Below are 27,799 nucleotides of genomic sequence, written 5' to 3'. Positions count from 1 at the left end.
TTCCATAAGGTAATTCCAGAGTCATAACATTACTAAATGCTGGAAAAAGTAAGATTCTAGGAATTGTGATCAACTTTAAAGCCTAGAATACTAATCAAATTTGTTTGAAACCACCTAATACGTATTCGTTCATTCACTCATTCACTCATTTATTGTTCTTTTCATACACACGCAAACATCAATACACGTCTACATACAAATATGTAAAATGTATTGAATGTCAATTTTCCTATTTTCTCAGAAGTTCAGCTGAAGGTCCACAGTCACAAGCAAAAGGGGGAAATTAACATTTTCTGAGTACTTGATATGAGTCGGGTCTCTTACATGTGTTATTTCATGTAGTCCTTTCAGAAATTCTAAAAGGTAGGTATTGTTATCTTTGTTTTACACCTGATAAAACCGAGACCCGGACAGGTTAAGTGACTTCCTGAAGCTTCAAAACCAATTTGAAAACCAGATTTGATGAAATCCAAAATCTTTGCCTTATTCTGTACAGGATGTTGCCTCCCCAAATCATCATACATCTTCCTGCAGATCTATCCTTTTGGGTGAAGACAGCCATCTCTCCAAGTGGCTGTGTTATATTGGGAACATGCATTTCATGATATCTGCCACCAATAATTTTGATTCTAGTGGGGAATACATCAGAAGGAATCTAGCGGAATGGGCCTGGGGAAAATGATGAGATGATATGTCAAAGTTTGGTACATACTTTAGTTCATCAGTCCCAATCACCACATTCATAACTCCAATGACAGTATATCTTTATTCTCATGGATGAGATCATTTTCCAGAGCCATTGTTTATTAAAGCAATTATCCAATTGACTCAGTGATGTCAGCTTTATTCTTATTGTTGCAACTTTCCAGGTTATGCAATGATAGGATATTTGAAAAGAAATATAATTTTGTAAAGACAGGACTTATTAAATGATTGTATTACTTTTCTATGACTTATATAAAGACTATAAAACTATTTATAAGTAAAAAGAAATTCCAGAGAAGAGTCAAGATATTTTGTATATTTGAAAGAACTGATATTAGCATTGAGGAAGCAAATAGCCTAAAATGATATCCGAGGCACCGCCGCATCTTTTTCTCTGAAAAATAAGATAGAAGAACATTTTAATACCATTAGACTGTTTTGTGTAAGATCTCCTAGATATTTCCTAAATTACTTAATAAAGAAATAGAAAACTTAACTTCTGCTGGCTTTGATGCCATATAGTGTGACGGTCACACTATACTGAAATCCCTTTAGTATTTCTGATTAAATAGCTTGTATTGACTTGTGTTGTACAAAATGTTAATTTATAGAAGAGACTTTTCTGAAGAGATGCTCATACTATTCAATTCTGGTTGTATTTTTATAGACTTTTATTTTTCATCTGAGAAGGCGACATAGTCATTTTCATAGAAGGAGGAATCAGAAGAGACTCAGAGGCAGCAAAGAGGAGATTTCAAAAACCTTTCTTTTAGTTTTCCCTTCAGGTCAAATTGTTTTTTAGTGGGTATTTTTTACTTCTTGGTGCCATCCCAGCCTGCCCGTCTGTCAAACACCCATCCTGGCCTCACAGCCAACCAAGCTCAATAGGACAGTTAATTAATCCAAGTTATATTTTCTATAAAGGCCATGGAATTTTTAAATTCCCATGTCATTGTGCAATTTTTTGTATCATTTTGACACTTTATTTCATTCCACTCTAATACAGATGTACTGGCATTATTACAACTTCTAGCTTGCAAAGTGAAGCAAGGATTTGGGAGAACTGACTGTATATAGTATCTGTAGAATGTCTTTTATATGGACCTAGTATACTTACTATTTGTGTTTTCAGAGTTTAAGCCAATTTTATGGTATAGGCAGACATGATTCTCAAAAATTTACTTTTATTTTTTAAAAATTTCTAAAGTCTCATAATTATTATTTACTTTGCAGGAATATATGAGCACTAACTTGTTGTTTTCGTTTTGGTAAGACCTCTTCATTATTTCCCCTGAAAGTTTCCTTTTTTTTTTTCTCTTTTGATTTACTATAGGTCATGGTACTTAATGCATGCCTCTTGGCAAATACCTACCAAAAACTCTGAATGATTAGGACAACATCTTACGGTTCCTTTAGGCTATCAGTCTTGGCCTAGTAAGAAAAGGACATTCTATTACATCATTAACTCTCTCATTATTTCCATGACTAAGTCCTATATATTAAGCACTAACTTTATCTTTATATTTTCTATTAGACATCATTTTCTTACATAAAATGTATCTTTGATTACTCTACCTTCTTTTCCATGAGCTCTGGGGCAATGGTTGGGTTTATAGCAGAAGTAAAATAATTTGTTGTGCTTGGTTTTTGTGAAGTTGAAGGAATGAAAATTCCTGCACTGGCAGGCTTAAAGTTTGTCATTTCTTTTTGTAAATTTGGTATCACTCCTCCTGCTGGCTATAGAGAATGAGAAAGAAAACAAAGTGGTTACAGGTTTAAGCACAAGGTCAAAATTGGGAAGGATATAAAGCAACAGAATTGAGATGCAAGGCAAGGAATTTATTTAAGAAGTAAATACCTTTAATAATTTTCTAGATTATAATCATTCCTTTGAAAAGACTATGAATATATACCAGCAAATGGATGTCTCTTAATACCTGTCTTTAAATGAGTGTACCTAGGAGAGTATCTTGCATATAGTAGCCCCTCGGTAAACATTTGATGAACTGAATGAATTGAATCTTGACTGGCAAAAGATTATAGGGGGAAGAAGTAATAATCGTTGATGGAATAATAGTAATAAAGTTTTCATTAAAATGAACAATAGTGCAGGAACCTGAGGGTTGTCACTTGCTGGTTTCCAGCAGCTAGCAAATTATAGTAAGGAAGCTTACCATCACAGCAATTTCAGGAGCTGCGCCTATGAAGGGATCAAGAGCTAGTTGCTGCTGTCCTCCTGGTATAACCTGAAAAATTGGAAAGTTTAAAAAAGTCTAAATTATTAATCTATAAAATATACTCTTTTGCACCCAAAGCAGTTAAATACTTCCCAACTTCTTAAATTAGTTTCTTAAAAACAAAAATAATAATTTAGATTTGAGAAAGAGAAAATCAGCTCCTGACACTGGGAAGTTGGCCTGACATAATAGCTCTACTTGTGTTGTCAGGAGCTTGCCTGACGTTCTCTGCTAGGCCCTGGTGTTCTGTTGAACATTGACAATTCTACCTACAGAACACCAACATCAGAGAAGGTTGCCTCTGAACATGATGAAGTGTGACAAAAACATGACCACTCTGTAATCGTGTCTAAAACAAGGTTGCTATGCGAGCCATGGAAATACCAGGCATCTTTGTATCCTGGCTAACTTGAGTAACTCTTGCTTCTTTACCAATCACAACCTTTGCCTCCCGCCATTGTTCTTAACTTCTAGGTAAGTATTGTTAAGCTACTCAATCATGAAACTACCCTCCACTTCTTGAGAACACCCAATCCAGAGTGAATCATCACTCCTTGAACTCTCCCCCAAATCACTTGATACAAGCCCAGACTCTATGAGAAGTCATTTCAATTCCTTCCTATTAAGACACCTTACAGTTCCCCATGGTGTGTGTGCTCCCTGTTGCAATGAGAGGATAAATCCAACTATTCAACTAGGAGTGTGTTCCTGTTGGATTTTGGCTGAAGAGCACTGATAGATTTAATAGGTTATGAAGCAAGTCGTTTCAGAAGTTAGTTTTTTTTTTTTTTTAATGAAAATTATGCATTTACTTACAGGTTCTGCTTGTAGTGGAATATATCCAAATTGAGTATAGAATGGCATCTGTCAGATTTTTGAAAAATGCATTAGATTTGTTCTGAGAATTTTTGTCATAATTTTGTGATAAATGATTACTTAAAATTACATATATTTTAATATTATACTAAATACTTTCTTGAAAGTTCACATGATCTAGGTGGTAAAAATTATTGTTAAATTACCAAGCATCCTCTTAACATCATATGATTTCTAGGTTAAAACTCTCCCTTTCTCTTTGAATTAACATGATATAATGGGAATTACTACTACCAGTCATTTAAAGCATACTTTTCAGTTTTCTCTTTGGTTTGGCAAGTTTTAGAGTGGTGATAAACTATTAAAATAAAAAATAGCTATTTTTATTTATTTTTAAATTAGTAACCATAGGCATATATGACAAGAAGAATGCTGGTAGATTTTTAAAAGTTAGAAAACTTTATTTTCCAAGATGATTCAGCTTTTGGCCTCTAATTTTATTGAAGTCCACTCATTGACTTCATTCTTTTAAAATCCAGCCTTGGAGAATTTCCAAATTAGTGATACGTTAGGAGAAAGCACTATATCCTTTTATGATCACCATTTCAATCTGTTGAGTTTTTGCACTAAATATACTAATATATTCTCTCCTCTGAAAATTTACCTTATCTTCTCTATTCCCAGATGGAACTAGTCAGATTAAAGTCAAACAGTAGCAGTACCTGCTCCTCAAATAGCTGTTGTCCTGTTTGTGGAGGTGACTGCACGACTGTTTGTTGAGGCTGTTCCCAGGGTAGGAGCAAGTAAACTGGATAGTATTGAAGCATCTATTTGTAAAATAAAAATATATATGAGCTTCCTTTAGAGCAGTGTAGGCCTTTTTTTTTTTTAAATCTAATGTCAATATTATTTTAAAGCTTATTTATATCTAGCAATTTTATGAATAAAAGAGTACATAAAGCAGTCCTTGCCAAATTTTAGGAACAACTTGTATTGCACATGATACTGGACTTTGTTTCAAGGTTGCTTCGTCAAACACGTTTGGGAAGTAGTGGGTTCAACTAAATAACAGGCTTTTTTAAAAAGGGCACCTTAGACTATATATAAATTTTAGAGTTTATTTACAAGCTTTAGGTACAAATTACTTTGTGACTGTCTAAGAAAAGAATAGCCTATGAAACATTTTCCCTATATTTTTTGAGAATCATCATTCTGAAGGATGTGTTATTAGAAGTTCTATCATAACAAATGAATGGTCAAGAATGTATTGCCTTTAATAATTGCCATTTTATTAAAAAATTCATATGCATTTCAGAATATTTGGAAAATCCAAAAATAGACAAAGAACAAAATCTCCTGCAACTTCACCACCCACATTATCATGCATTGGCTTCTGCTTACAGCTTTGTATGTCTATAGAAAATGGGGATCATAGAACATACATAGAGTTTTCTATGCTGTTTCGTTTCCCTGCATAATTAAGAGACTATGTTAGACACAAGAGGTAAAAAAACATCAACTATGGTTTGAGAAGAAGTATATTTTGTGCAGTGGTTCTTAATCCTGGCTAAGAATCAAAATCAGCTACTGAGCGTTTTAGCAGATAGTCACATTTGGGATCTACTCATGGGGTTCTGATTCATTAGGTGTGGGTAGGGAGCTCAGGCATTTGTAATTTTCAAAATTACCATCAGAGATTCTAATGCAAAGCCAGGGTGGAGAACCACTGGTTTAGTGGTTAAAGGAAGGGTGAAGAATTATATTCCAGCTTGGCAATTTACTTTCATTAGGATTGGGAATTTAATCTCATTAAGTCTTAGTTTCCTGATCCTTAAAATGAAGTAATTCCTCTTGTCATGTATGTAATCCTCTAAATGCTACGGCGTAGAATGAGATAATGTCTAGAAGTAGCTTTTGTTTTGTAATGGTGGTGGGACAAAATTACATAATTATAGTTACAGTGGAGCCAAGTGGTATAACTTTTTATGAAATGGTCAATACTCTCCTGATGAATAATATAATTTATCTATATCCCTATTTCTTTGAACCCAGGATATTATAAAATTAGTTAGCCTAATCTTGAGAGGGTTTTCTGTATTACTCTAACGATTCTACAAGTACGCATTCATTTTTTAAAGATTCTCTTATTTAATGGAAATTACCAACATTTGATTGTAATATGGAGGTAAATTGAAAATATACAAGAGGCTGGAAGTGTTTTGAGCAGAATTTCATAACTGCCAAATAATGGGGGCGTTTGTTATCTCTACATATCATATTTTACAAGTTTAATGCATCTCCCTCTGAAACAAAATTTAAGGCTGGGCAAAGTCAGCCCATGGTATTTCTCTTGAGTTGTTTCCCAACGCCAGCACTTTAGATGTAGAGAGGATGTGACCCAGGGCTTACTGAGCTCCTTTATTCTCAATACAGTAACACTCTGGAAACTCAGCGGTCCTGGGGACTCTCCTTAGCTGGCCTTTCTTCAGGAGTTATTAGTGGGCCTAACACTAACAAACTGATGGCAGCCCAGCAATGGTGGTGTCCAGACAGTGATATCATTGTATGGGTTTTTATAGTCCTGATACAGGAGTCAGAACTACACATATAAAAGAAAGCATTTACTGGAGAATGCATATAGCCACCTCTCTCTAGGAGTAATGGTATTCTATTCATTTACCTGTGCTTGCTCTTGAGGCACTTTGAAGGAGAACACGTAGGGCATAACCTGCCAAAAAAAGGAATCATAAAAAAGTTATACTTGACTTTTTACTTTAAAATTCCAGAACTGTTTTTCTTAGACTGAGCCATATAAAATCGTAATTTGTATTAGCAGACTTCTATGAGAACAAAAGGTCATCTATTATATATACCATCATTAATGCAAATTGCCTTTTTTTAAGGTAAAATTTTCCTAATTATCTTTTCCAAGAAACGTCTTAACACTTTTGATTTGTGGCTGTGATCCTAAAATAGCTGATTTAAATGGCATTTTTCGTGTTAGAAATCAGAAAAGACAAAGAAGTACTTCCAGTGATGGTAGAAACATACTATGAGAAAGAATTCTTGCTCAGTAACTCCTGTCTCATTTCAAAGCTGATGCATACGCTTTTTCACATTCAGCATGCATTATCTCTCCTCAGAACAACAAGATGGAAGAGGCCCAACTTACTTCATTAGGGCCCTGCTGTGTCTGCGGTGGTATTTGAGGCTGTGAGTGGTCCAGCTGTCTCACCTGGGTACCTTGGGCTGGGAGAAGTACCTGATTTGGGAGCAGTCCAGCAAACCGGTCTACAGTTGATAAAGAGAACTGGGAGAGTCCTGGAATTTGAGCCTGTGCCTGTTGTAAAATCCCAGAGAGAGAAAGAATCCATGAATTAAATGGGCCCTGGAAGGACGTGAAAGAAAGGAAGCATTTCTCTTTTATTTTAAAAAGAATTTAAAATCAGTCCTGAGCAGAGAAGAGACAAAATGTAAATAATTTCTGTATTTCCATTCTTGCATTATAAAAAAGGACAACATCTTGGCATGTTATGAGCTGTGCCAACAGTGGGAACAATGCTAAATGCCCAATGGTCATGAGAAAAATGGGCAGAATGAGGTGGATAAGGAATACAGTTTCTGCAGTGCCAGACTGGTTTCAACTTTTTTTTTTTTTTTTTTGACCTACTACATACTCTAGTTGAGTGTGACTTTTTATAAAATAGCTAATTTAACTATCTCATAGTTGTGAGAATTGGTGCCTGGTATATACCAAGTTCTCAATAAGTAAATGTTAATCAGACGATAGTGTTCACTTTAATTTTCAAACAAATGGTCATTATTCTAATAATATATGGAACAAATTCCGTAACTTTAAAAATGGAGATTTTAGAAATGGAATCATAAAACCTTTTGTTCTCATACAAAGTACCGTAAGAAATGAGCAGTAGAAGAATATTCTTAAAATAAATTATTGAAGTAGAGGTACCTGAAGCTGTAGAGGCTGAAGCTGAGCATTATTAAGATTCATAAGTAACTGGAAAAGGAAAGATAATATGAAAACAAGATTACCACACATGTTAAAACTATTAAGAATAATGTTTACTACAAATAGCACAAGTCAGAGTGATCATAGTTTCCTGTTAGAGGTGAGCTGTTTTCTCACTAAGCTTAAAGTACAGTGATTAGAGGTTGGGATTTAACTACCTCTCCCCTGCTGAGTATGAGACTGCACAATCTGAGCTCATTCCAGGGGTTTAGTCAGTCATTTTATGCTCTTAAATCTCTCTATACACCTCTATTAGGTGCTATTAGAACAACAACAACAACAAAAATGCAGGATGCTCTCTATGCCTTTAAAGAATTTACAATCAAACAAGAGAGGCAAAATAGTATTCTAGAAATAACCTGGTATATAAAACAAACATGAACATTGGAAATGCATTTGGATGTAAGAGCTAGTGATAGGAAACTCTCCGCTGAGTTTACATTAAAAAACAAAACAAAACGAGGGAGATAGTTTTAAGTATTTAAACTAACCTCATTGCTGTTGCTTGCAGACAGAAGACGCTGTGGGATAAGCTAAAACAAACAAAAACAGAAAAGGTAAAAGAAGGATTTGTTAAAGGTTTAACACAGTGATTTCAGTTGTACCATGAAATCTCTTACCGGGGCTGACATTGTGGCTCCCAGTAGCGCAAGAAGAATGATAGTTCTCATTTTCAGATGAAATATCTAGAAAATAAGTTGTGAAGTTGAGCTTTAAAAAGACTCTCTGTGTAAAAATCACAATAAGAATAATTGGTGTTGTTCAATCAGAAGAGTCGTTGAGTGAATTCTATAGTATTCTATTTTAGGATTTAAAATAAAAAAGATATATTTATAAATATCTATGACAGAACTTATTCTTTTTTCTCAGAGCAGCTGTTTATAAAAACCAAAATTGTTTGCTTGTCCTTTGAGCTTGACCAAATGGCTCACTTGGTAGTGTATGATGTAGTTGAAAGAGTTAATGAACAAGATGCCTTGTCTCTTGCGCTGCTCTACACTGAAGGGAGGGGGTCCTTCAGACCATGGGAGACCCGGGACTGGGGTCCATGAACTAGTCCTTATTATGAAAACAATTTAATGTCTATTTAATGTAGCAGTAAAAATACTACAATAAAGATCTGATAACAGCAGATATTTTCCATTTATCTAACCAGATAATTTCCATGTAAAAGCCTAATAACTTTAATATACATTAAAGCTAAGCAACTAAGTCAATATTTTTCTAAATCAGGGAAAGAGATTATAAAATTAAACTGTAATATTGCTTTATAATGCCACCCATGGAAGTATATTATCTCTTGTCCTCCAGGTGTGAAAACTGTTTTAGTTCAAATCACTGATCTACACAAGAATTTAGGGTTATCTTGATTTATCCTGCAGAGTTGACTGATTAGGTTCTTAAAATTATGAAAGCAAAGATTTGGTATCTTACCTCACTCCTTTGACTATGAAGAGAAATCTAGACCTATGCAAGGTCTGTGTTCTTTTTATCTTTCACCTCTGCCTCTTGGAGCTTCTCTTAAATTTTAAAACCCATCTTTAGAAAAGAAAGACCAATCAGTTTTCAAAGGGACCAGTGATTTAGTGGGTTTCAGACAATGGCTTAGCTAATAACCACTTTCCTAATCATCTTGGTGGTATATGGATTCCCACACTTTTAGTAACGTCATTAAATTATCCTCGGGGAAATGTTTCCCTGTGATCATTCCTGGCTTCTGCTTTGGTTATGACTGAGTCTTCTGGAATAATCCTGCTTCTTCTTTTATCATCCTTAAAATGGATACCCTAATGGAGTAACTTTAAAAGACTTTATTCAAAGATTAATGGATGATTGTTTCTATTTCAACAGTAAAATACAGAATTATTAGACATAAGGCATAGGTCTAAAAGACAAAAATTTAAAACCTAGTTAGGGGCAGCAAAGATTCTTTGATCCTTCAATGCTGAACTGAGTCAATATGAGCTAATTTAATTTAGGTTCAACTTTGAAAACATCAGTCTATCTCCTTCTACCTATGGAATTAAATCTTAAAAAAATTGCTAAATTTCTATGTGTCTATGACATATATCTCCCCATGTGATCATGTTGCTTGCAATAAATAATTTAATAAATATGATGCATGATGGCTTACATTTTTAAAAATAGTGGTAAGTGGATGTTTTGTGTTTTAAAAATTCTCCATTGCTAAATATTATTTTAGCATTCAAAATACAATTAAGTATTATTATCTGCACATCATTGTTATGTAAATTTTCTTCATAAAGTAAGTTTTGTGTTTGTCTTGTTTTTCTCTGTTGTTAATATTGACCCTGTTCTAATAGATAGTCCAAGATCACAAGTGTTGTGATAATGTATTATCAGTTAATTTCCATTGTGGAAGAGTTCTTTGGCTAATTTAATCTTAAACAACTAATGGTAGCCTCATCATGCAGGATTGCCTTTCAATGCATTTATCTTTCTGACACTTCTTAGAACTTGCATGGCTCACTAATACTAAAACAGTTATACCATTTGTTATCTAGCTGAAAAAAACACAGGGACAAAAATGATAGTTAAGATAACAAGCAGAGAAGTTACTATAAGGATTTTGTATCTGTTAGAAAGGAACTTTCCCAAGATTTATGAAAGTTGTCTTCAGGTTAGCTAAGTAGTTAGACCACCACAGATGTTGATAACAGATTTAACTAGAGCTGGATGGTTAATGTAACCACCTGGAAAATTCAGTAGATTGAGTGGGTGAACTAAATTGCCTGATAATATATATTTACAATTAATGACCTTGGTCTATTCTGAATATTGTCAAATTAAATTTAGTACAACATAAGCTCTCAGTCCCCTGAGATTTTCTGTTGCATTGTGTGGAGTCTTGGCCAGATAACCCCATGACTGAGCCAGAAGGTTGTCAGGCCCAAGCACTGAAAAGGTTAGGAATTGTATTACAGAGCCAAAATATAGTCAATATAAAAATTATCCTGGTGATGAATAGTTTCACCTAGCTACATCTCTCAAATCTGAAGGTAGGTGGGAGGATTTTTCTGTCATTGTTTTCTTTTGTTTTTATTTTCCATTACTTGAATATTCTAAAGAAAAGCAGTTGAAACTCTCCAGTTATACAACAAGTTGAAAAAAAAGAGCAGACTATGCTTTCCTACCTGACAGCTTCCAACGCCCTATGTCATTGGAGGCAAAGTTATCTCTGGGTAGGAGGGGAAGTAGCAAGGGGCTCTGGTTTAATTCTTATGTCATCATGTGGATATTGCCTGTGTCTATTTCTCCCATTCAGCTATGTTGAACTTACTTATTCATGTTTCTCTCCCATGTCAGTCACCCAGTAGGTATTCCATTGACTTTTGTTAAATAAGTGGGTTCCTTCATTCAGAGGAGAAGAAAGGTGATAAAGATCCAGAGCTATGTCACTCTGTATGGATTAAGGTGCAGGGACCTTCAAAGGAGGAACCTTAGATGAGGACACCCTGAGGCAGATATTGTCACTGTGACTTCATTATTTTGTTTTAGTTCAGTTACCAGAACACCAGACAGCCCCTTACTCAAATAAAAGTACAAAAACACATATCAATGCCAAGCACATACGACTATTGCATTATGTACCCTTGAAATTGTCTGTATCCTTGCTCTGTTCCAATAACATAAAGAATGAAGCAAATACAATGGCTTTTAAGTTAGTCCTTTCAAAATGTTATCGCTGCTATTTTTTCCTTCAACTAACCTAAAAAAGCAATTAAGAGGCATACAGAGAACCACTGTGAAGTAGATCAATTTTCTGTGGATCAAATTTGAATTTCACCACTGCTTATAATAAAAATAATTTTCCTGCATATGAGTTGTAATTTTTCAGGAACTTCTAACTACATATCAGCGTAGGTGGGATACATATATCACTGCCGTGTTTCAATGAGAAAGCTGAGATACAGCAGGTTCAGTGACTTCGTCATTCATTTATTCACACAACAAATACTCATTGTGCAGCTTCAATTGTCCATGTCCTTGCTGGGCATTGAGAACTTAGTGTTAATAAAACAGACATGGTTTCTGCCTTCGTGGAAATTACTGTTTTTTTCCCGTCAAAAAAGTACCAGAATTGTGGCTAATATGCAGGTTTTGATTCTTAATCAAGCAGTCTTTGTAAGGCATCAAGTTGCCAAACCAGAGAGGAGAGAGACATAGCACAATTCCTAAGATAGTTAACAGGTAAAAATACTAAATGACAAAAATGAGTATTTTTATATATTGCCAGAGTTAAATAATAACTCTCAGCTCAATGAAGGTAATAGGTTTTGTGACTCTAATGAATACTTCAGTAGTAACTTGTGCCGTAAATGCAGCGAATAAGTAAGCTCTCAATCAAATCTCTTCTATTATATAAAGTTTTTACTTTTAACTTCTATGAGATTTTACTGAAGTGCCTGCTTGTGTTTAATAGTGCACAATACTAGATATTAATCATGACAGGTCCACTATGACAATACATTCCAGCTTAATGGTTCTAGTTTGATTGTATGAGTCTAACTTTATTATATTTAAGGTTTGTAGATATGTGCATGTGAATTACGACTCTAAAGTATAATTTCTAGAGTAGTTTGTCCAGGAATGGAAGTTTTAAGAAAAATAAAGTAATATATACCTCTTCCTTTCACAAAAGGACCCATGAGCTTCAGAGTAATTGAGAGGCCAGCACACAACTAAGCTTGGGCTACAAACTACCCGCTGCCTGTGATTCCCTGAAGTGTGGCCTGTAGAGCCTTCGGCAGGAGGTGCATCCTGTGTAACATAGCCCATGCTGGTCTGGGCATAATCAACATCTACTTTCTTTGAAAATCACTTCTTTTGTCCCTGATCTGAAGTGGTTTCTTTTTCTACTGAATTTCTACAGTATTTATTTGTAACCTTTGCTCTTTGTGAATTTCAGACTTGCCACTTTCACAACCCCTATATCTGTTTCTTCTTTTGGGGCCTGTAATCAGAGTTTGGCCCAACCTAGTGTCTGTACTATAACCTCACGGGAACAAACAACTCCATTTTAATCAAAATCTTATAGTTCTAGTAACTTGATTTAAGATTAGTGTCTTTGGCTGATTTCTGGCTTTCTCTTCTCAGATATCAAGCCAAACCCGTGCTGTGGTCAGGGGACCCTCTTGTGAATGTCCCAGTCAAGAGGAGTAGTACCCCAGGCCAGTCTGCCTTAGTTCTCTCTCAGAATCCTGTTGATTGTCTTTTTTTGTTGTTTTGTTATTTTCCCATTTTTCCATTAGCAGTTTATCTCTTTAACAGGATTTTAGGCTTCCTGATAGCAATTTTATTCCTCAAAAACATTGGCCATCTTGTTCTGCCTTTCTTCTTCCTCTCCTCCTTTCTCCTTGCCTTCTTCCATCAATTTACTCTCTTTCTTCCTTTGTCTTCTACTCTATTTCTTTTCCTTTCTTCTACTGTCCTGGTTTGCGAAGCCCTCAGGGAGCTGACCTTGCTTCATTCTCTCACTGTACTGCTTCTCACTGCAGTCCTAGTTCACTGAGCTCCAACCCCACTAGGTTTCCTTCTGAATTTTGAAAGAAATTCTTGCCTTGAGGCCTTCCTATTTGTTCTCTATGCCTGGCATGCTTTCTCTCTGATCACAAGGGGCTGATGCCGTCTTGTCATCCAGTTTAGGAATCACCCCACAAAAGAATGTTCCCAGACTACCCAATCTAGAGCAGCCACCTCTATCCTATCACCCTGTTTAAATGCTCTGCAAAGCATGTGTCACTGTCTCATAGCTGATACACTTGTTTACTTATTTGGTTATTTATTTTTTTTAATATTATTCAGAATTATTTGTTTTTATTTCTTACCTTCCATCACTAGACTATAACTTCATTAGAGCAGAATATTTGTTTTGTTCACTTCTTTATCCCCAGTGCCTAGAACACTGCCTGACCCATAACAGGTGTTCAATTATTTGCTGAACAATTGTATGATAATTGTTCTGACTTGGAAATTCCCAAGACACACTTTTACATAATGAGAGTAAATGTTACTTATAGCACTGACAAATATTGAAAGTCATTGAAGTGTTTGATGACAAGACATTATATTGTTTAATATAACTACTCTTCTTTCTAGAAACTCATTCTGTTGAATAGGCATATTAACAATACAACAAAATTGTTAATGCAATGTCTTTTATATTCCAGACAAAAATTATACATCTAAATTGGTTTAAACACTTCTCTATGATGGAATCTGTTTACTCATTTCTGGTGAACTTAATTACACAAAGAATTTGGTAGGAAGGAGTGGTCATTTGTAATTATGTGTTTCTCTATTGGTAATGTCTTCATCCACACCTTAGCAGTTTTAGAAATGTCTACTTTCTTTTCTGCTTGCTACTTGAACAGTGAAAGAGGAACTGATATTTGTTGCTTGGAAAATAAGGCTGAGTGTCAAATCTGATCATAGAGTCAAGAACAGAAATGGGAGGTAAATTGGCAGACAGAAGGGTCAAAAGTAGGAAAAAAATCAGTAGGAAGTTTATGAGAAATAATGGAATGCTATGAATGGGAACTGTAAGATGGACGCCACTCAATATAATAAGCTCAGATTATGGAGACAAATATGGGTGAAAGTACTGCTAGATACTAGTCTGTCATCCTGCTCCACCATGGGAATAATTCTGTCTAAACTACTGGTGTTGGTCAATTGGTCACCCATATTCGCATTACCCTGTTCTCTGGAGTTAGTGATGGGAAAAAAAAGTCATCTTTAGTTTCTAACTCTTCTTTTTCAGAATTCAGTATTAGTCTCTGTCGTGGATGCTGTGATGCCCCAACCTGAACCCCATTCAGAAACGAGAGATTTATCATCCCGGCTGATGGGAGTGCTGCCAGCAGATGGCCTCTTCAGGATTTGCCTCACCTGCCTCCCTCAAGGGCACTCTCCCTTCTCAGGCCAACACACACCATCTAACTAATCCACTCAAGGTCAGGCCTCTAGCCATCCCAGCTCCAGAATTCCACATGGGATGGACTGAAGCCTTTGTTGACTACACAGCAGCTCGACTTCTCCCTTTGCCTGATCCTGCTTTCTTCCCCTCCAACACATGGGTGTGAATTCCAAGGGCCCTTAATAAATTTCCTGCACATTAAATCTTCACCTCAGTCTGCTTCCTGGGTATCTCAACCTGAGACAGTCACCAAGGCTTTAGTCATGAAAATATTACGTCTGAGTGACATGTTATAAAGATTTGATCATAGTTCATTGTGTTAATTATTTCTCATCAGCTAGCCAGCTCTAAATCACTATAAAGAATAGATTATGTCTGAGAAATAACCTCTGACTCGCTAGTCTCATTTACTGTGTGTTAAATTGTGAGTGTTATCTCAGTGCCTTAGGCCATAGTCTAATATTCAAAACTATTAGACTTGTAACTATTACATATTTTAGCGATTGGATGTATATTGAATAAGAACCAATATTATCTGATATAATGGACATAAAATGGTTAAACAGGAAAACCCTAAGGCCCTACATATAGAGTCCATGGTGGGAAAGTATTGCTGGTTATTCTTGTTATAGAGTGATTCATAAAACTTGCCCCCACCACATCATTGCAAAGCATTTCTGACCAAGTTTCACAGAAAGAACAGAGATCATACTGGGATAAGAAGCACCTGGCAGTTTTGCAAAGCATACACCAAAAAGTTTAGCACTGCATGCATTGTGGAGCACCAAGTTAGGACCAGAATAAGCCAGGGCTATGGAAATTTCATTTCCAAAAACTCTTACAAAACCTTACAGTTTATTGCATTCACTTGTTACCAATTTTTAATTTGCCGCCATCTCAAAGAGGGGCTGTGTAAGGATCGAGTTTAAGAACATGGACTCTGGAGTCATTTTGCCTGGCTCTAACTCTAACTGCTAGCTGCAAGCTCTTGAGTTTTCGACAAGTTTTAAACCTCTCTGAGGCTCAGTTTACCTTTCTATAAAATGGGGATAACCTTATTGGGTTGTTAGATCATTGATCCTCCGTTTATGTGAAAAGCATCCAATGTTAGTTACATTAGGCATCTTGAGCATCCCCAGTGCCTGGCACAAGATTGGCACAGAATATTTGCTTGTTGAATGAATGAAAGAATGAAGCATAATACATAGAAATACCTTTTCTTACAAAGACCAGCATAGTAAATTGAATGGCACTTGGTGCAGAAGACAAAAGTGAAAAAGCAAAGAGCCAGTGTGATGGTAGAAAGAGGATCCACAGAGCACTGGGGTAGGAGTAGGCCCCTGAACCAAAACTAGCTAAGAATATATGTTATCAACCAATTAGTCTAGTAATTAAAAATATTCTTGAAAAAATTTCTAAATGTTAATTTCAACATTTTATTAAGGAAAATTCACTTGCTTCTACCAACTCCTCTTTCCCTCAAATTCTATTTTTTCTTTTAGTCAGTGGTGTGCTGGTAAACCGGAACTCTGACCCAAAAACTCAAAAACTCTTCATTTGTAGTATCTCTCAATTTCCATAGTGTAAATACTCCCACTAGGGCCCATTCCAAGTTACCAACTATTAAACAACTGGCTTTTAAAATTCCAAAATATTAAAGGTTGAACCTCAAGAGGCAGTAAAAGTCAGCTCCAACAAATTAATGCCTTCACATAATGGATAATTCTTGAATCACCCAAATAATATAGTGCTGTTTCCCTGATCAGAAGTATTTTACTGATGTGTCTCACATAACTTCCAATTTATGCGGAGGATGTAAGTATTTAGAGATATGTGCAACTAACATTTGTTTAGTGCCATATAGCAGGTCCTTGACTGTGTTTTCTAAATCTGATTTTTCACTTGATCCTCATAAGAATCTGCAAAGTATGATTATTATCATTGTACTTGTAAGAAAACTGAGGCTCAGAAAGGTTAAGTAATTTGCCCAAAGTGGCATAGTTCTTTAGTCATAGAGCTCAGATTTGAACCCAGGTCTTTTTCCAATGTAAATACTTATTTTTACACTATGCCGTATGTGTTTGCATGCGATGAAGATAGTAGATAATTTTTTCCCATGTATTTTTGAGATACATTAAATAAATGCCATGATTTTCCTGATTAAAATTTCTCATAATTTGATGAACATTCCCCAGATGTTTTGAATAATATACTACCTGACATATATTCTGTTATAATTGATATCTTCCAATTTCTGGATTTTCAAAGGCTTTCTTTAGACCATTTGAGAACTTTCTAAGACAGAGATACTAAGCCAGACAATTTATTTCTGCTTCTTTAACAGCCTTAAGAAACTCATTCTGATATGAGGAAATATATCCAGGATTATCGTTCCAGTCCACAGCTTACATGCCCTCAGCTGAGATTACCAACTGTGAAGGTCATCTAATAACAGTACTTACTGTTCTGGTCACATTTCAATGAAGAAAGTTTGATTTTCTCTATTCCTTTTCCAAGAAGGTCTTCCACCTGCAAAAACAATCACTTAAAGCAGCAGAAGCCAAGAACTAATAAATGAGTGCCACAGACAACTTTCCTCATCAGGACTGCTTTCAGAAATGTAGAAACTCTGTGGAAACACAAATATTGTATCTTCTTAAAGTATCTGCTTAATTGGATATTTTAGATTCAGTAGCCAGAAACATTTATAAGTTATCAGTCAGTTTCTGTTTTGCCAAATAGAATTTCATGTAATTTCTGATGCATGGTAATATTACTTACAAAGAGTTCTACTTTCTTTCTGAAATTAAATTTATGACTACATTGGATGCCTCATCAAATTGCTAAATGTGTGTGCTATTACCTTCCAAAACATATTCTTGTTCTTACATTCTCTTTTTCCATATAGAAATGTGTGCCAAACATACAAACATTTACTTGCAAACTTCTGTAAAGCATCACATTCAGCACCTATTTTTAAACGATGACGTTAATTAGAACAAAAGTATTGCTTACTTACATGTAGATTGTGCAAGATATTATGCTAAGTGCTTTATTTACATACATCGACTCAATTGTATTAATCCTCCCATAACCTTGAGTTTTAGATATTGATATTCTCATTTTATAGGTGAATAGCATATGGATCCCTGAGATTCAGAAATCTTCCCAAGAGCATGAGGTTAATGAGTTCCAGGGCTAGGATCTGAACCAAGCTCTGTACAACTCCAAATTCACATAATTATTAAAGACCTATTCCATATCCTTAACATTTGCATTTTCATACCTGTGCACATTTTTAAAAATCCCACTGAGTGAATTGAATATTCTGTTGAGTATGAATCTACATTTCTTCAAGTGTATTTTTCTTCTTTTGTATCCTGTTGTAACATCCATACATAAGAGTTGAAGAAATTTAACCTTCATTGATAATTTATTATGAAAATGTCCCTTTCTGCTGTGGCTCCTACTTTACATTGTTGTGGAAGATATCATTTTCTTATGCTGTCATTTACCAGGCAAAGATTAAAAAAATAATATCTTAGAGATAAATTGATTGAAAAAGCTACAAAATAAGTTCTAACTCTGAAGGTATGAATGGATGAAAAAGAATTACTGAGACAGAGTCACAAAATCAGCAACTAATCTCTATAAAGGAGACTAAATTAGTCCATGAATAAACATTGTGTAATGATTTGCAAAATGTCTGAGGATGGGTTATCTGTCTAAGCCTGGACTTTGAATAAGTGTTAGGTTGGGTTGAAATGACTCTCTTAAAAACCAACGTGAATGAAACGATTTGTGGGAAATAGTTTTGAGGTAGCATGGCCTGTTTGGTTGCAAGGACAGCAGAACTAACTACTTGGGCATTCTTTCTTCGGTAATTACTCATCCCAGTTTCTCTGGAAGGTAAAATTTACTCAGCAGTCATATTAATTATTTGCCCCAGTGAAGCATGCTCTTTGGGTTTTCCTGTTGAAACAAGCAATTTGCATTCGCTTGGGGCGTTCACACAAATTCTAAGCCCAGGAAATCACCGAAGGTTGGAATAAACAAGTAAAATCTCTGTTCTAAGTAGAATTTTTGAAGACACTTTTAATACTTCCCTATGAAAATATTTCTGGAAAAGAATATAGAATCACTTTATGTTGGATGGTAGAATCAAGTTCCTAGTTCTGTATTTCACAGGTACTTCAGGAAACTGACTTAGATTCAAAGATTAGATGAGCCTTCAGATAAAAATTCTTTTGGCATAGATGAATACAATTCATTCTAGAAAGGAATAATTGTGAAGACGTGGCCTGGGGCAAAATGTGTTCTTTTAGGAGAATATGTTTTAGAAATCTCTGGTAGTTCCATTGTGCTATGAGGAAACTCTTGGTAGGAGAAGTTCCTAGAAAACAAATGCATTGCTTTTTTCCTTTAAATGTTGAAAGTACCAAAGAATTCAGGACGTATTCTACTCGGTGACATGTGCCAGCTTCGGTAGGTGGGATGGTCATGAGATTTCTGGATATGTAACCACCATGCAGCACCAGGCCCAACATGGGCTCTAGAATTTGGCAAAAACAGCAGCTATTTATGAAGTACAATTTCAGCAAAATTTATGAGTCCCAAACTATCACCTGTATAAGTGATAAAGCCTGAAGTTTATAACTTATCACTGCTCTTTGGATAAAAACACTGTGAAAAGAAGACTCCTGATAAAACACAGAGTAGGCTGATTTATTAGAACATAATAAACACGTGAGTATGATAAATTTATTCACTATACCTACTACTTTTATTACATAAATGGCATTGTTGATGGCATGTGTTTATCATCAAAAATCTTGAGTCTGAATGCCATTTCAGGCATTTACCAGCCATGTAATTTTGGGCAAACTAACTAACTTCTCTTAACCTGTTCCCTTCTCTGTCAAATGGGACAAATTATATACTTATCTCCAGGGTATCTATGGAAAGCAAATGCTACTAAATGAGAAAATGCATTACTCACAGTGGTAATAATTCTCAATAAGCCATTTTGGGGGAAACTCAAGACACCTGATTTTCCAGGGAGAAGTCTCTATGAGATAATGGTAGTTTGAAAAAACCTCCCGAGCTGATTCGAATATATGTGACCCTCCACTCCAATTTAAAATCACGAAGCTACATTAAAAAAAAAGAAGATTACTTAGAAATAATGTTAGTTTTATCAGTAAAGAATAAAAAGCTACTGCCCATATGCCTATCCCCTGCTGTCCTACATTTTTTTCAAACATTCCCTGGTTTATTGGTGATAGCTTAATACTTCTGATGCATTCTTTTTGCTAAATCTTGATATCCCCCATTAAAGTGCAGATAACTTTATTCCTTCAACCAAACATTATTTCTTGAGTCCTAGCAATGAGCCAGGGATGTTACACTCAGAGCACTTACAGTCCAGTAGATGAGAATTACATACGAACAATTGAGTGTGATACTGTTTGATGGGGATAAATAGAGGTAAGGCTGTGGCATGTGTGGATCAGGGATGGAGTGGGGTGATAAAACTTATAGGGCAGAGAAACCCTGATCTCAGCCCTGGAAGAAGAGCAGGAATTTGTCAAGCAGACATAGGTGGAATGAAAATTCCAACAAAGTGTACATCATGTACAAATTAATGGTGCATGATATAGCTTGATACTTTGGGGGCATAATTACTGATTCAAAATAATTAGAATATAGAATTCCTGTGGGAAATTGATGGGGTGGGGTATGGCAGATAGTCAGAGGTCACATCACAGAGGGTTTTCTAAGACAAATAAATGTGCTTGGATTTTATCCTGTTGGTAGCTGACATCTATCAGTTCAGCAAGGGATGCATGTGTTAGTCACGAGTAATGTCTACCAAATGCTTCCATTCTTTCTTCTGGTCGCATGTAAAGTTCTACTTTCCAGCCCTGGAATTTAGTGACTTGCTTTGGCCAATTAAATGTGAGCAAGAAATGGCAAGGGTCACATCTGACTGGAAGCTTTCAGATAATTCACTGCACTCGCTTTCTGCTGTGACCACTGGCAATGTTCCAGATGGTAGCTTTTCCCTCAACATGAGTTCCTTCAATCTGGATTGCCCAGTGAGAATGTTATTGAGCTGAACGTTGAACTGACCCACAGTGAATATGTAGCATATAGGGGAAATAAATCTTGTAGTTTCAAGCCACTGAGATTTTGGGATTGTCTGGTACTGCACCATAACTTAGCTTGTCCTTATTATTACACTGCCACAACCCTCCCTTATACACCATCCAAACAAATCTTTTTCCATAATTCTACTAGTGCTTTTTTCTAGGATTTATCTATCCATTTGATTTTCAGCAGGGGCAGTAGACTGCAACGGCATCAGACCATCTTAGTTCCATGATATATTACCTGCGGGACTTCAGGTGAGCTACCTAAACTTTCCAGGCCCTGGTTTTATGGTCTGTAAAATAAGACTAATAATATTTGCCTTGTGGGACTATTGTGTTGGAGGAGCTCATAGAGAGGACGTGACTGCTGGTTGACCCACAAGCTGGACCTGAGCAATCAGAGGCTCCTCACCCCCTCCCTTGCCCTTGGAATGTACTTCTGCCCACTGCTGCCATACCCAGAGCCATGTTCAATGACGCAGACTTGAGAAAGCAATGTATTATTGAGACAATCTTGTTAGTATACGTGACTGAACCCAGTTAACGCCTCTATACAAACTTTTAAGATTCCGGAGGGCGGGTGCGGAGGTTTACTCTTGCGGCCATACCACACAAGCCTCTTAAGTTCCCTTGCTTATTAAACCTACCACCTACCAATCTGGAGTGGTCTGCCTCTTTCTTCAGTCTCTCTTTTTCCTTTGCCTTTGGGGGCCAGTTTCAGATTTCACCTGAGAAGCTCCCAAAGTTTCACACCAGCACATTGTGAGAAATTCCAACACATTTTAGGAAGTACTTGATCATTGTCTGACATAATGGCTACTCAATAAATAGAAGCTGTAACCAGCATTATTAATATTGCTAATGTTCCCACTTCATTCTTCTCAACTCCTGGTGCTCTATTTCTATAACAGGTAATCGAGTCAGTGACCAATCACAGCCTTCCTTTGAACTTCAAGTCCTATAACTGTTATTGATGTCTCAGCACTTTTTTGAGCTCCACTGATCTGATGATAGTCTTGATGCCACCAGTTCTCTGTAATTGATAATTACAACTTCACTCCTCAAACACTACCAGCTACTTGAGGGTTTCCATTCATGAATATATGCTTATACATATTTTATCAATAGTTTTACATTAGGAGGCAAAATCCTCAGTATCCATGAACTATGCATAGAGCCAGTCAATGCTACAAATTGTATGACTTTATTTGTATATAGATGGGATGATAGTAGAATGAATATCATTAGCTTGTCTTGATAAGAATAAGCTACAGGTAACAGACCAAGAGATCCCTAAACAAAATGATGCTCAAGCACGGGTGTGTGTGTGTGTGTGTGTGTGTGTGTGTGTGTAACAGAGAGAAAGAGAGAATGAAAGAGAGAGAGAGAATATATGGCTGATGATGTGATGATGTGATTTAATCCTGATGTTTCAGGATTAAGTTTTTCTTCCTATCTGCTTGTTTTTGGACAAATTGTTAACAGAGAATTATTAAAATGTGAAGAAAATTACTGAATGAAATATGAAATCAGAGACTGGTACACATGAGTCTCACTAGTTCCTGGTGAATCTGATTAACTTTGGGTGTTTTACCTAAATGATTCTGTGGCTAATTAAGGGAACCAAAATTTTATCTTAAGTGCCAGTCACAACAGCATGTAGCTGTTGAGAATGTTGTACTGAGTTACATTTTAAAGCTAGATAATTAGTAATGGCTGCAATGGGCACGGAATGGGCCACATGACCTGATCAAACTCGCAGCCATAAAGCAGGTTAGGCGTTTACCAGTGCATGTAGGATCTGCTTGTGCATTACCACATGAGGGCACTCTCTTCATCAGATATACATATATTTAGTGTTTTCTTTTTCCTTCAGTGGAACTCTTTTTTTTTTTTCCTAATAGAAAATATAAACTGTAGTTTATCATGCTACGTTCTAAATTTTCAAGACATGCTGGATCCATGACATATAAAATACATTCCAAATAACTGTAGATAACTCAATCTTAATTTTAGTCAACTGGATATGTTGACGAGTATGAAAGGCTACAGATGCTAAGGCTAAGGGACAAATTATGCTGGATGAATTTGTGGTTATGGTGCTGATTGGTAACTATAAACGTGGATGCATATCTGGTATTGTTTCTGTAAGTAAAGTATGAAAGTGTAAAAATAAAAAAATATTCAAATTGTTTCTGTCAGAAGACCTCTGTATCTGTTGACATCTAATATTTGATGGATCGGTGCCATTTTCTTGGTTTTTACTGTTCACTAAGTAATGCCAATATATAGGACCATTTTAAAGAGGCAATGTAGTGGTATCCCTTGCAGTGAGAATGAGTTAAAATCTAGACATCATTTTTTTTTTTAATGTGACAAGCTTTTAGAATGTTAAATGCTAGAGGAAATTCGATGCCAACTCAGAAGCTTACAAAATAATCCCTCAATCCCTGTGACAACATTAGAGGTGTATCCAGCTTCCGTAAGAATTCCATTAAGCAGGGCATAGATTAAGGTCATTTATGGCAACAAAGGACAAACTGACCCAAGGCATACACCAGGGATTAAAGTTTAGTACATGGAAAATAAATGTGACAACAGAATCAATAAAGGTATTCACAGACAAGAATAGAGACATGTTGTTTACCAACCAGAGAAAAGCCAAAGGAAACAAAGACATGAGGAAAAGTCAAGAGAACTGAATTCATTCCAGATAAACCCAGTGGCTTATTCAGTGTCTCGTGACCAATGCTGATGTTTGGTTAAAGCTTAAAAGGACAGACCAGAGGCCAGTCACCTGTGTACATACCCAAAGCCGTAACTGAACAGTATTTTTGTCAGTTGTTTATGTGGCTTGGCAATTTCAAGGGCCAGATTTTTTTTTTTTTTTAATCCATGAGTTCTGCTTATCTCATGTTCACTGATGTGAGAATTTTCCCTCAAAGAGCGTGATTTCATTTTCATTAGGACTTTCAAACTCTGTTCAGATGCAGCCTTTTAATGTTACAGTTTTGAGCTCTGTTTGAATGCTGTCTTTTTTTGAAAAGGAATGCTTAAACATTTACCTAAATGAGTAATTGTGAAGAATTTAGAACATTGAAGTTTAGAAATGGAAGTGCAGGCCACCCCCAGAAAGGAGAAATGATTGGAAGAGGTCACTCATATTGTTAAGGTATCTTTGGTGGGAATAGAATTGGAAGAGAGTGAGCTTATACTGGGGTAGAAGGGAAGAGGTTTATGAGGGTGGGGGCACTAAAGACTTTTGACCATTTTATAATTATTCCTGGAGATGGTATCATTGAAAATTGTCTTTTCTGTATTGTGATTTTCTTGATCCTTCAGATTGTTGAAGTTAAAGAACAAATCTCCTGAGATAAGCAAAATTTTATTCTAAATAGGCAAATAAATGCCAAGTTTTTATATTACTGTGTTTAGATTTGTAATTTGAGGTGTTTGGAGGTTTTACCGAGAATATCAGGGAAACAATTGAGATAATAATAATTGTCTGGGAAATTGATTTCTGCATATAAGGGAAAGGATTGAGAGCTTTTGGTCCACATAGAATAGGACTACTGAGTACCGTAAGTATTTGAAATCACGTTGCACAAAGTTAAAGAGGTGGCTTGTATCTCTTCCCCATGTTACCCTCCTTCTAGAACTTAAAGTGTGAAAGTTGCTTTTGAAGATTTTTCTAGAGCTACCATTGGAGGCTTTGTTTTCTTTCTTCAGGAGGAATTTGTGATAGAAATAGAGCTTACAATGAAGCTGCAGGGATTGAAATTAGACAATATGAAGTATTTTTCATATTTTTTAATGTAAAAATTTCTTTGTACCTATGAACATTTAATAACATGATTGGAGGGAGACGAAAGGATTTGCAGACACCATACTTGAATCCCTTCTTCATGTGCATTGTCCTGCTTTACCATTGCATTTGTCAGAGCGAATCAACTCCTTTTCATAATTATTTGATGATTTTAGCCACAATTTTAACCTACTAATCACAGTTTCTCCTCTGTGTTTTGCTGTCAGGCACCACTCATTTATTTGTAGAAAGACTTTCATCTAATTTTATTGCACTTTTCCCCCCAGCTTTATTGAGGTAAGATTGGCAAACAAAAAATATATATATTTAAAGTGTACAATGGGATGATTTGATATACATGTACACCGTGAAATGATTACCACAACTAAGCTAGTTAACATATCCATCGGCTTACACAGTTACAATTTTTTATGTGTGTGGTAAGAATACTTGAGATCTACTCTTTTAGCAAATTTCAAGTATACAAAACATTAGTATTAACTATAATCACTATGATGTGTATTAGATCTCCAGAATTTATCCTCTTATAACCGAAGGTTTGTACGCTTTGACCAACCTCTCCCCGTTACTCCTATCCCCCAGCCGCTGCTAACAACTATTCTACTCTCTGTTACTATGGGTTTGACCTTTTTAGATTCCACATATAAGTGAGATCATGAAGTGTTTGTCTTTCTTTATCTGGCTTATTTCATGTAGCATAATGTCCTCCACATTCATTTATGTTGTCACAAGTGGCAGGATTTCCTCCTTTATTAAGGTTAAATGGCCAATGGGTATATGTAAAGATGCTCGACACTGCTAATCATCAGGGAAATGCAAATCAAAACCACAATGAGATATCACTTCCTACCTATTAGGTTGGCTATTATCAAAAAGTCAAAACGTAACAAGTGTAGGCAAGGATATAGAGAAAAGGGAACATGTGTGCATTGTTGGTGGGAATGTAAATTGGTGCAGCCATTATGGAAAATAGTGTGAAGGTTTCTCAAAAAATTAAAAGTAGAACTGCTATATGGTCCAGCAATCCCACTTATGGGTATATATTCAAAGGAAACAAAATTAGTATCTTGAAGAGATATCTGCGCTCCTATGTTCATTGCAGCATTATTCACAGTAGTCAAGATATGGAAACAATCTAAGTGCTGATCAATGGATGAATGGATAATTTTACTGCAATTTAAAAATTAGCAATGGTCAGATTTTCACAAGAAACCATCATCTTTCACAATCATTTCAGGCCTTAATTCTTGTTTTCATTTTGGGAAAGTTGTTATTTCCACTCTCCTTTGTTGTTGAAAGTTGAGGTACAATCAACCATAATTATACAAACAAGGGCAAAATGCTTGAAGTAAATGTAGTTAGTTGTGTGTGTGTGCATGCATGTATGCACACAAGAGTGTTAGCAGAGTCAAACAGAGTAGGCCTTTCCAAAGATCTTTCTGTAAGTGATTCTGCCTTACCTGGATCCAGGGCCTATGACAATGATACCGCATAAGTTGTGTTCACTCTGGTAAGAAATTAAAGGATTATTTTAAGCAGAAGTGCTATAAAGCAGGGACTAGTATTTCTTCCTGTATTTTTTCTTCATAAGATTTTTTTTTTTTTTTACTATCTATATTTTATTGCAAACTACTTGTCAATTGCCTGGGTGCACCTGTAGAATATAAGGTGCATGAGGAGAAGAACGTTGTCTTATCGTCATAGATAATTATCTCCAGCATCTCTATCATATGCATGACTTTTAATAGAAACTGAAAAATATTCATTGAATGAATGAATAAATATAGAATGAAGTGAAGATAACTTCCTGACTAGTGTATAAAAATCATTGAGATTTACTGCATTTTGCATACTGAATGACTCACATAACTTTAATAATTTTTTATTTATATCCCTCATATATGAGAACAAGAATCTGAAGAGGTATTCAATTAAAGCCTTCTCTCTGATTCATTGAGAAGAGCCAGAAAGTGTGTTCCTACACTAAGGTATATTATTAATGGAAGCTTAAATTTAGTTTGTGTCAAATGATTTTGAAATTCCCCAAAACTATCACAGCACCATGTCTTAGTTTTCTGGCACCAGTTTTATCTTCATTTTGAATTTTCATTTGTTTATTTTCTGCTTAGCTTCACTGTAATGTAAGTTCAATGAGAGTAAGCTCCTGGAGGCGGAGTCAAGATGGCCGCGTAGGCAGACTCTGAACTCACCTCCTCCCATGGACACAGCCAATTTACAACTACTCATGGAAAAATTACCCCTGAGACAGAACTGAAAACTGGATAAGAGGAACTCCTGCAACAACGGACAATCCTAACTGGGGTAGAAGAGCAGAGACTCCCTTCCGGAGAGGAAAAACGCCGCCTTCACAAGCCGCCAGCTTCACGGCCGCCGGGAGCAGCTCACAGGTACGCAGCCTCCCTGGAGGCGCGGGGCCCTGAGCCGGGGAGCGCCCCCGCTGTGGGCATTTTGTGGACCCAGCACAATCGACACCAGGGGCATAATATCTGACTTTGCCTGCTACTAAAGTATTGGGGAGCACCCCCAGAAAACCCGGTTCACAAAGAAACTAAAACTGGCTCTTAAAGGGCCCACGCACAAACTCACCCGTTTCAGAGAGCATCCTAAAATCACCAGAAAGAAAGGTGCACAGTGCTTTGGTGACAAGAGACTCACCTAATAGGACCTGAGTGCATCTGGGTGAGGGGTGAGACCTCTCCAGGGACTGGGACATTGGCGGCGGCCATTGTTGTGGCCTGGTGCGAGCGTGCTGACACAGACACCATTGGAGTTCTCCCTGAGGCCTGCTAGCCCAGGGTCTGCTCCACCCACTAGAGCACCGATTTAATCCAGCTCAGCCAGGGCAGGCAGCCCACCCTAGAGACTGGCCCCACCCAACAACAAGCCCTCAGGCAACGTGTGGGCCTGCATAGATTGGTGACTGGATTCTCTGCAGCCTGGCAACTGAGCCGACTTGAGCGGGGCAGGGTGTGCACAAGGAGCGGGTGGAGAGTGTGGGGCAGTGGCGGAGTGTGTGGGGCTCCCGCCGTGGAGAGACTGGGTCCGCTTGGGGAGGTCGGGGCGCTCACATGG

General features: G+C 36.5%; 1 protein-coding gene and 1 long non-coding RNA gene across 2 annotated transcripts; both read right to left on the bottom strand.

Moving 5' to 3' along the window:
- Positions 1-759: 759 nt before the first annotated feature.
- Positions 760-8,470, bottom strand: ODAM (odontogenic, ameloblast associated). The gene is made up of 11 exons (XM_087434724.1): positions 8,409-8,470; positions 8,280-8,321; positions 7,729-7,776; positions 6,931-7,098; positions 6,439-6,486; positions 4,481-4,585; positions 3,759-3,806; positions 2,880-2,951; positions 2,281-2,442; positions 2,078-2,136; positions 760-1,099 (listed from the first exon to the last, which is right to left on the bottom strand). Exons 1-10 carry the CDS (start codon positions 8,457-8,459, stop codon positions 2,107-2,109), a joined length of 774 nt encoding a protein of 257 aa, XP_087290850.1. The 5' UTR covers positions 8,460-8,470; the 3' UTR covers positions 760-1,099; positions 2,078-2,106.
- An 815-nt stretch (positions 8,471-9,285) lies between these two features.
- Positions 9,286-27,478, bottom strand: LOC147916471 (uncharacterized). Its single transcript, XR_015553001.1, has 4 exons — positions 27,383-27,478; positions 26,167-26,213; positions 17,191-17,257; positions 9,286-9,327 (listed from the first exon to the last, which is right to left on the bottom strand). It is a non-coding gene; the product is annotated as an uncharacterized LOC147916471 (long non-coding RNA).
- Between the last annotated feature and the right edge of the window lie 321 nt (positions 27,479-27,799).

This window comes from Ceratotherium simum, chromosome 8 (genome assembly GCF_057802395.1).
Source record: "Ceratotherium simum simum isolate JZ-2026a chromosome 8, ASM5780239v1, whole genome shotgun sequence".
Taxonomy (NCBI): Eukaryota; Metazoa; Chordata; class Mammalia; order Perissodactyla; family Rhinocerotidae; genus Ceratotherium; species Ceratotherium simum.
Note: the sequence above shows the minus strand (reverse complement) of the source record. Positions and strands in the feature narration are given on the sequence as shown.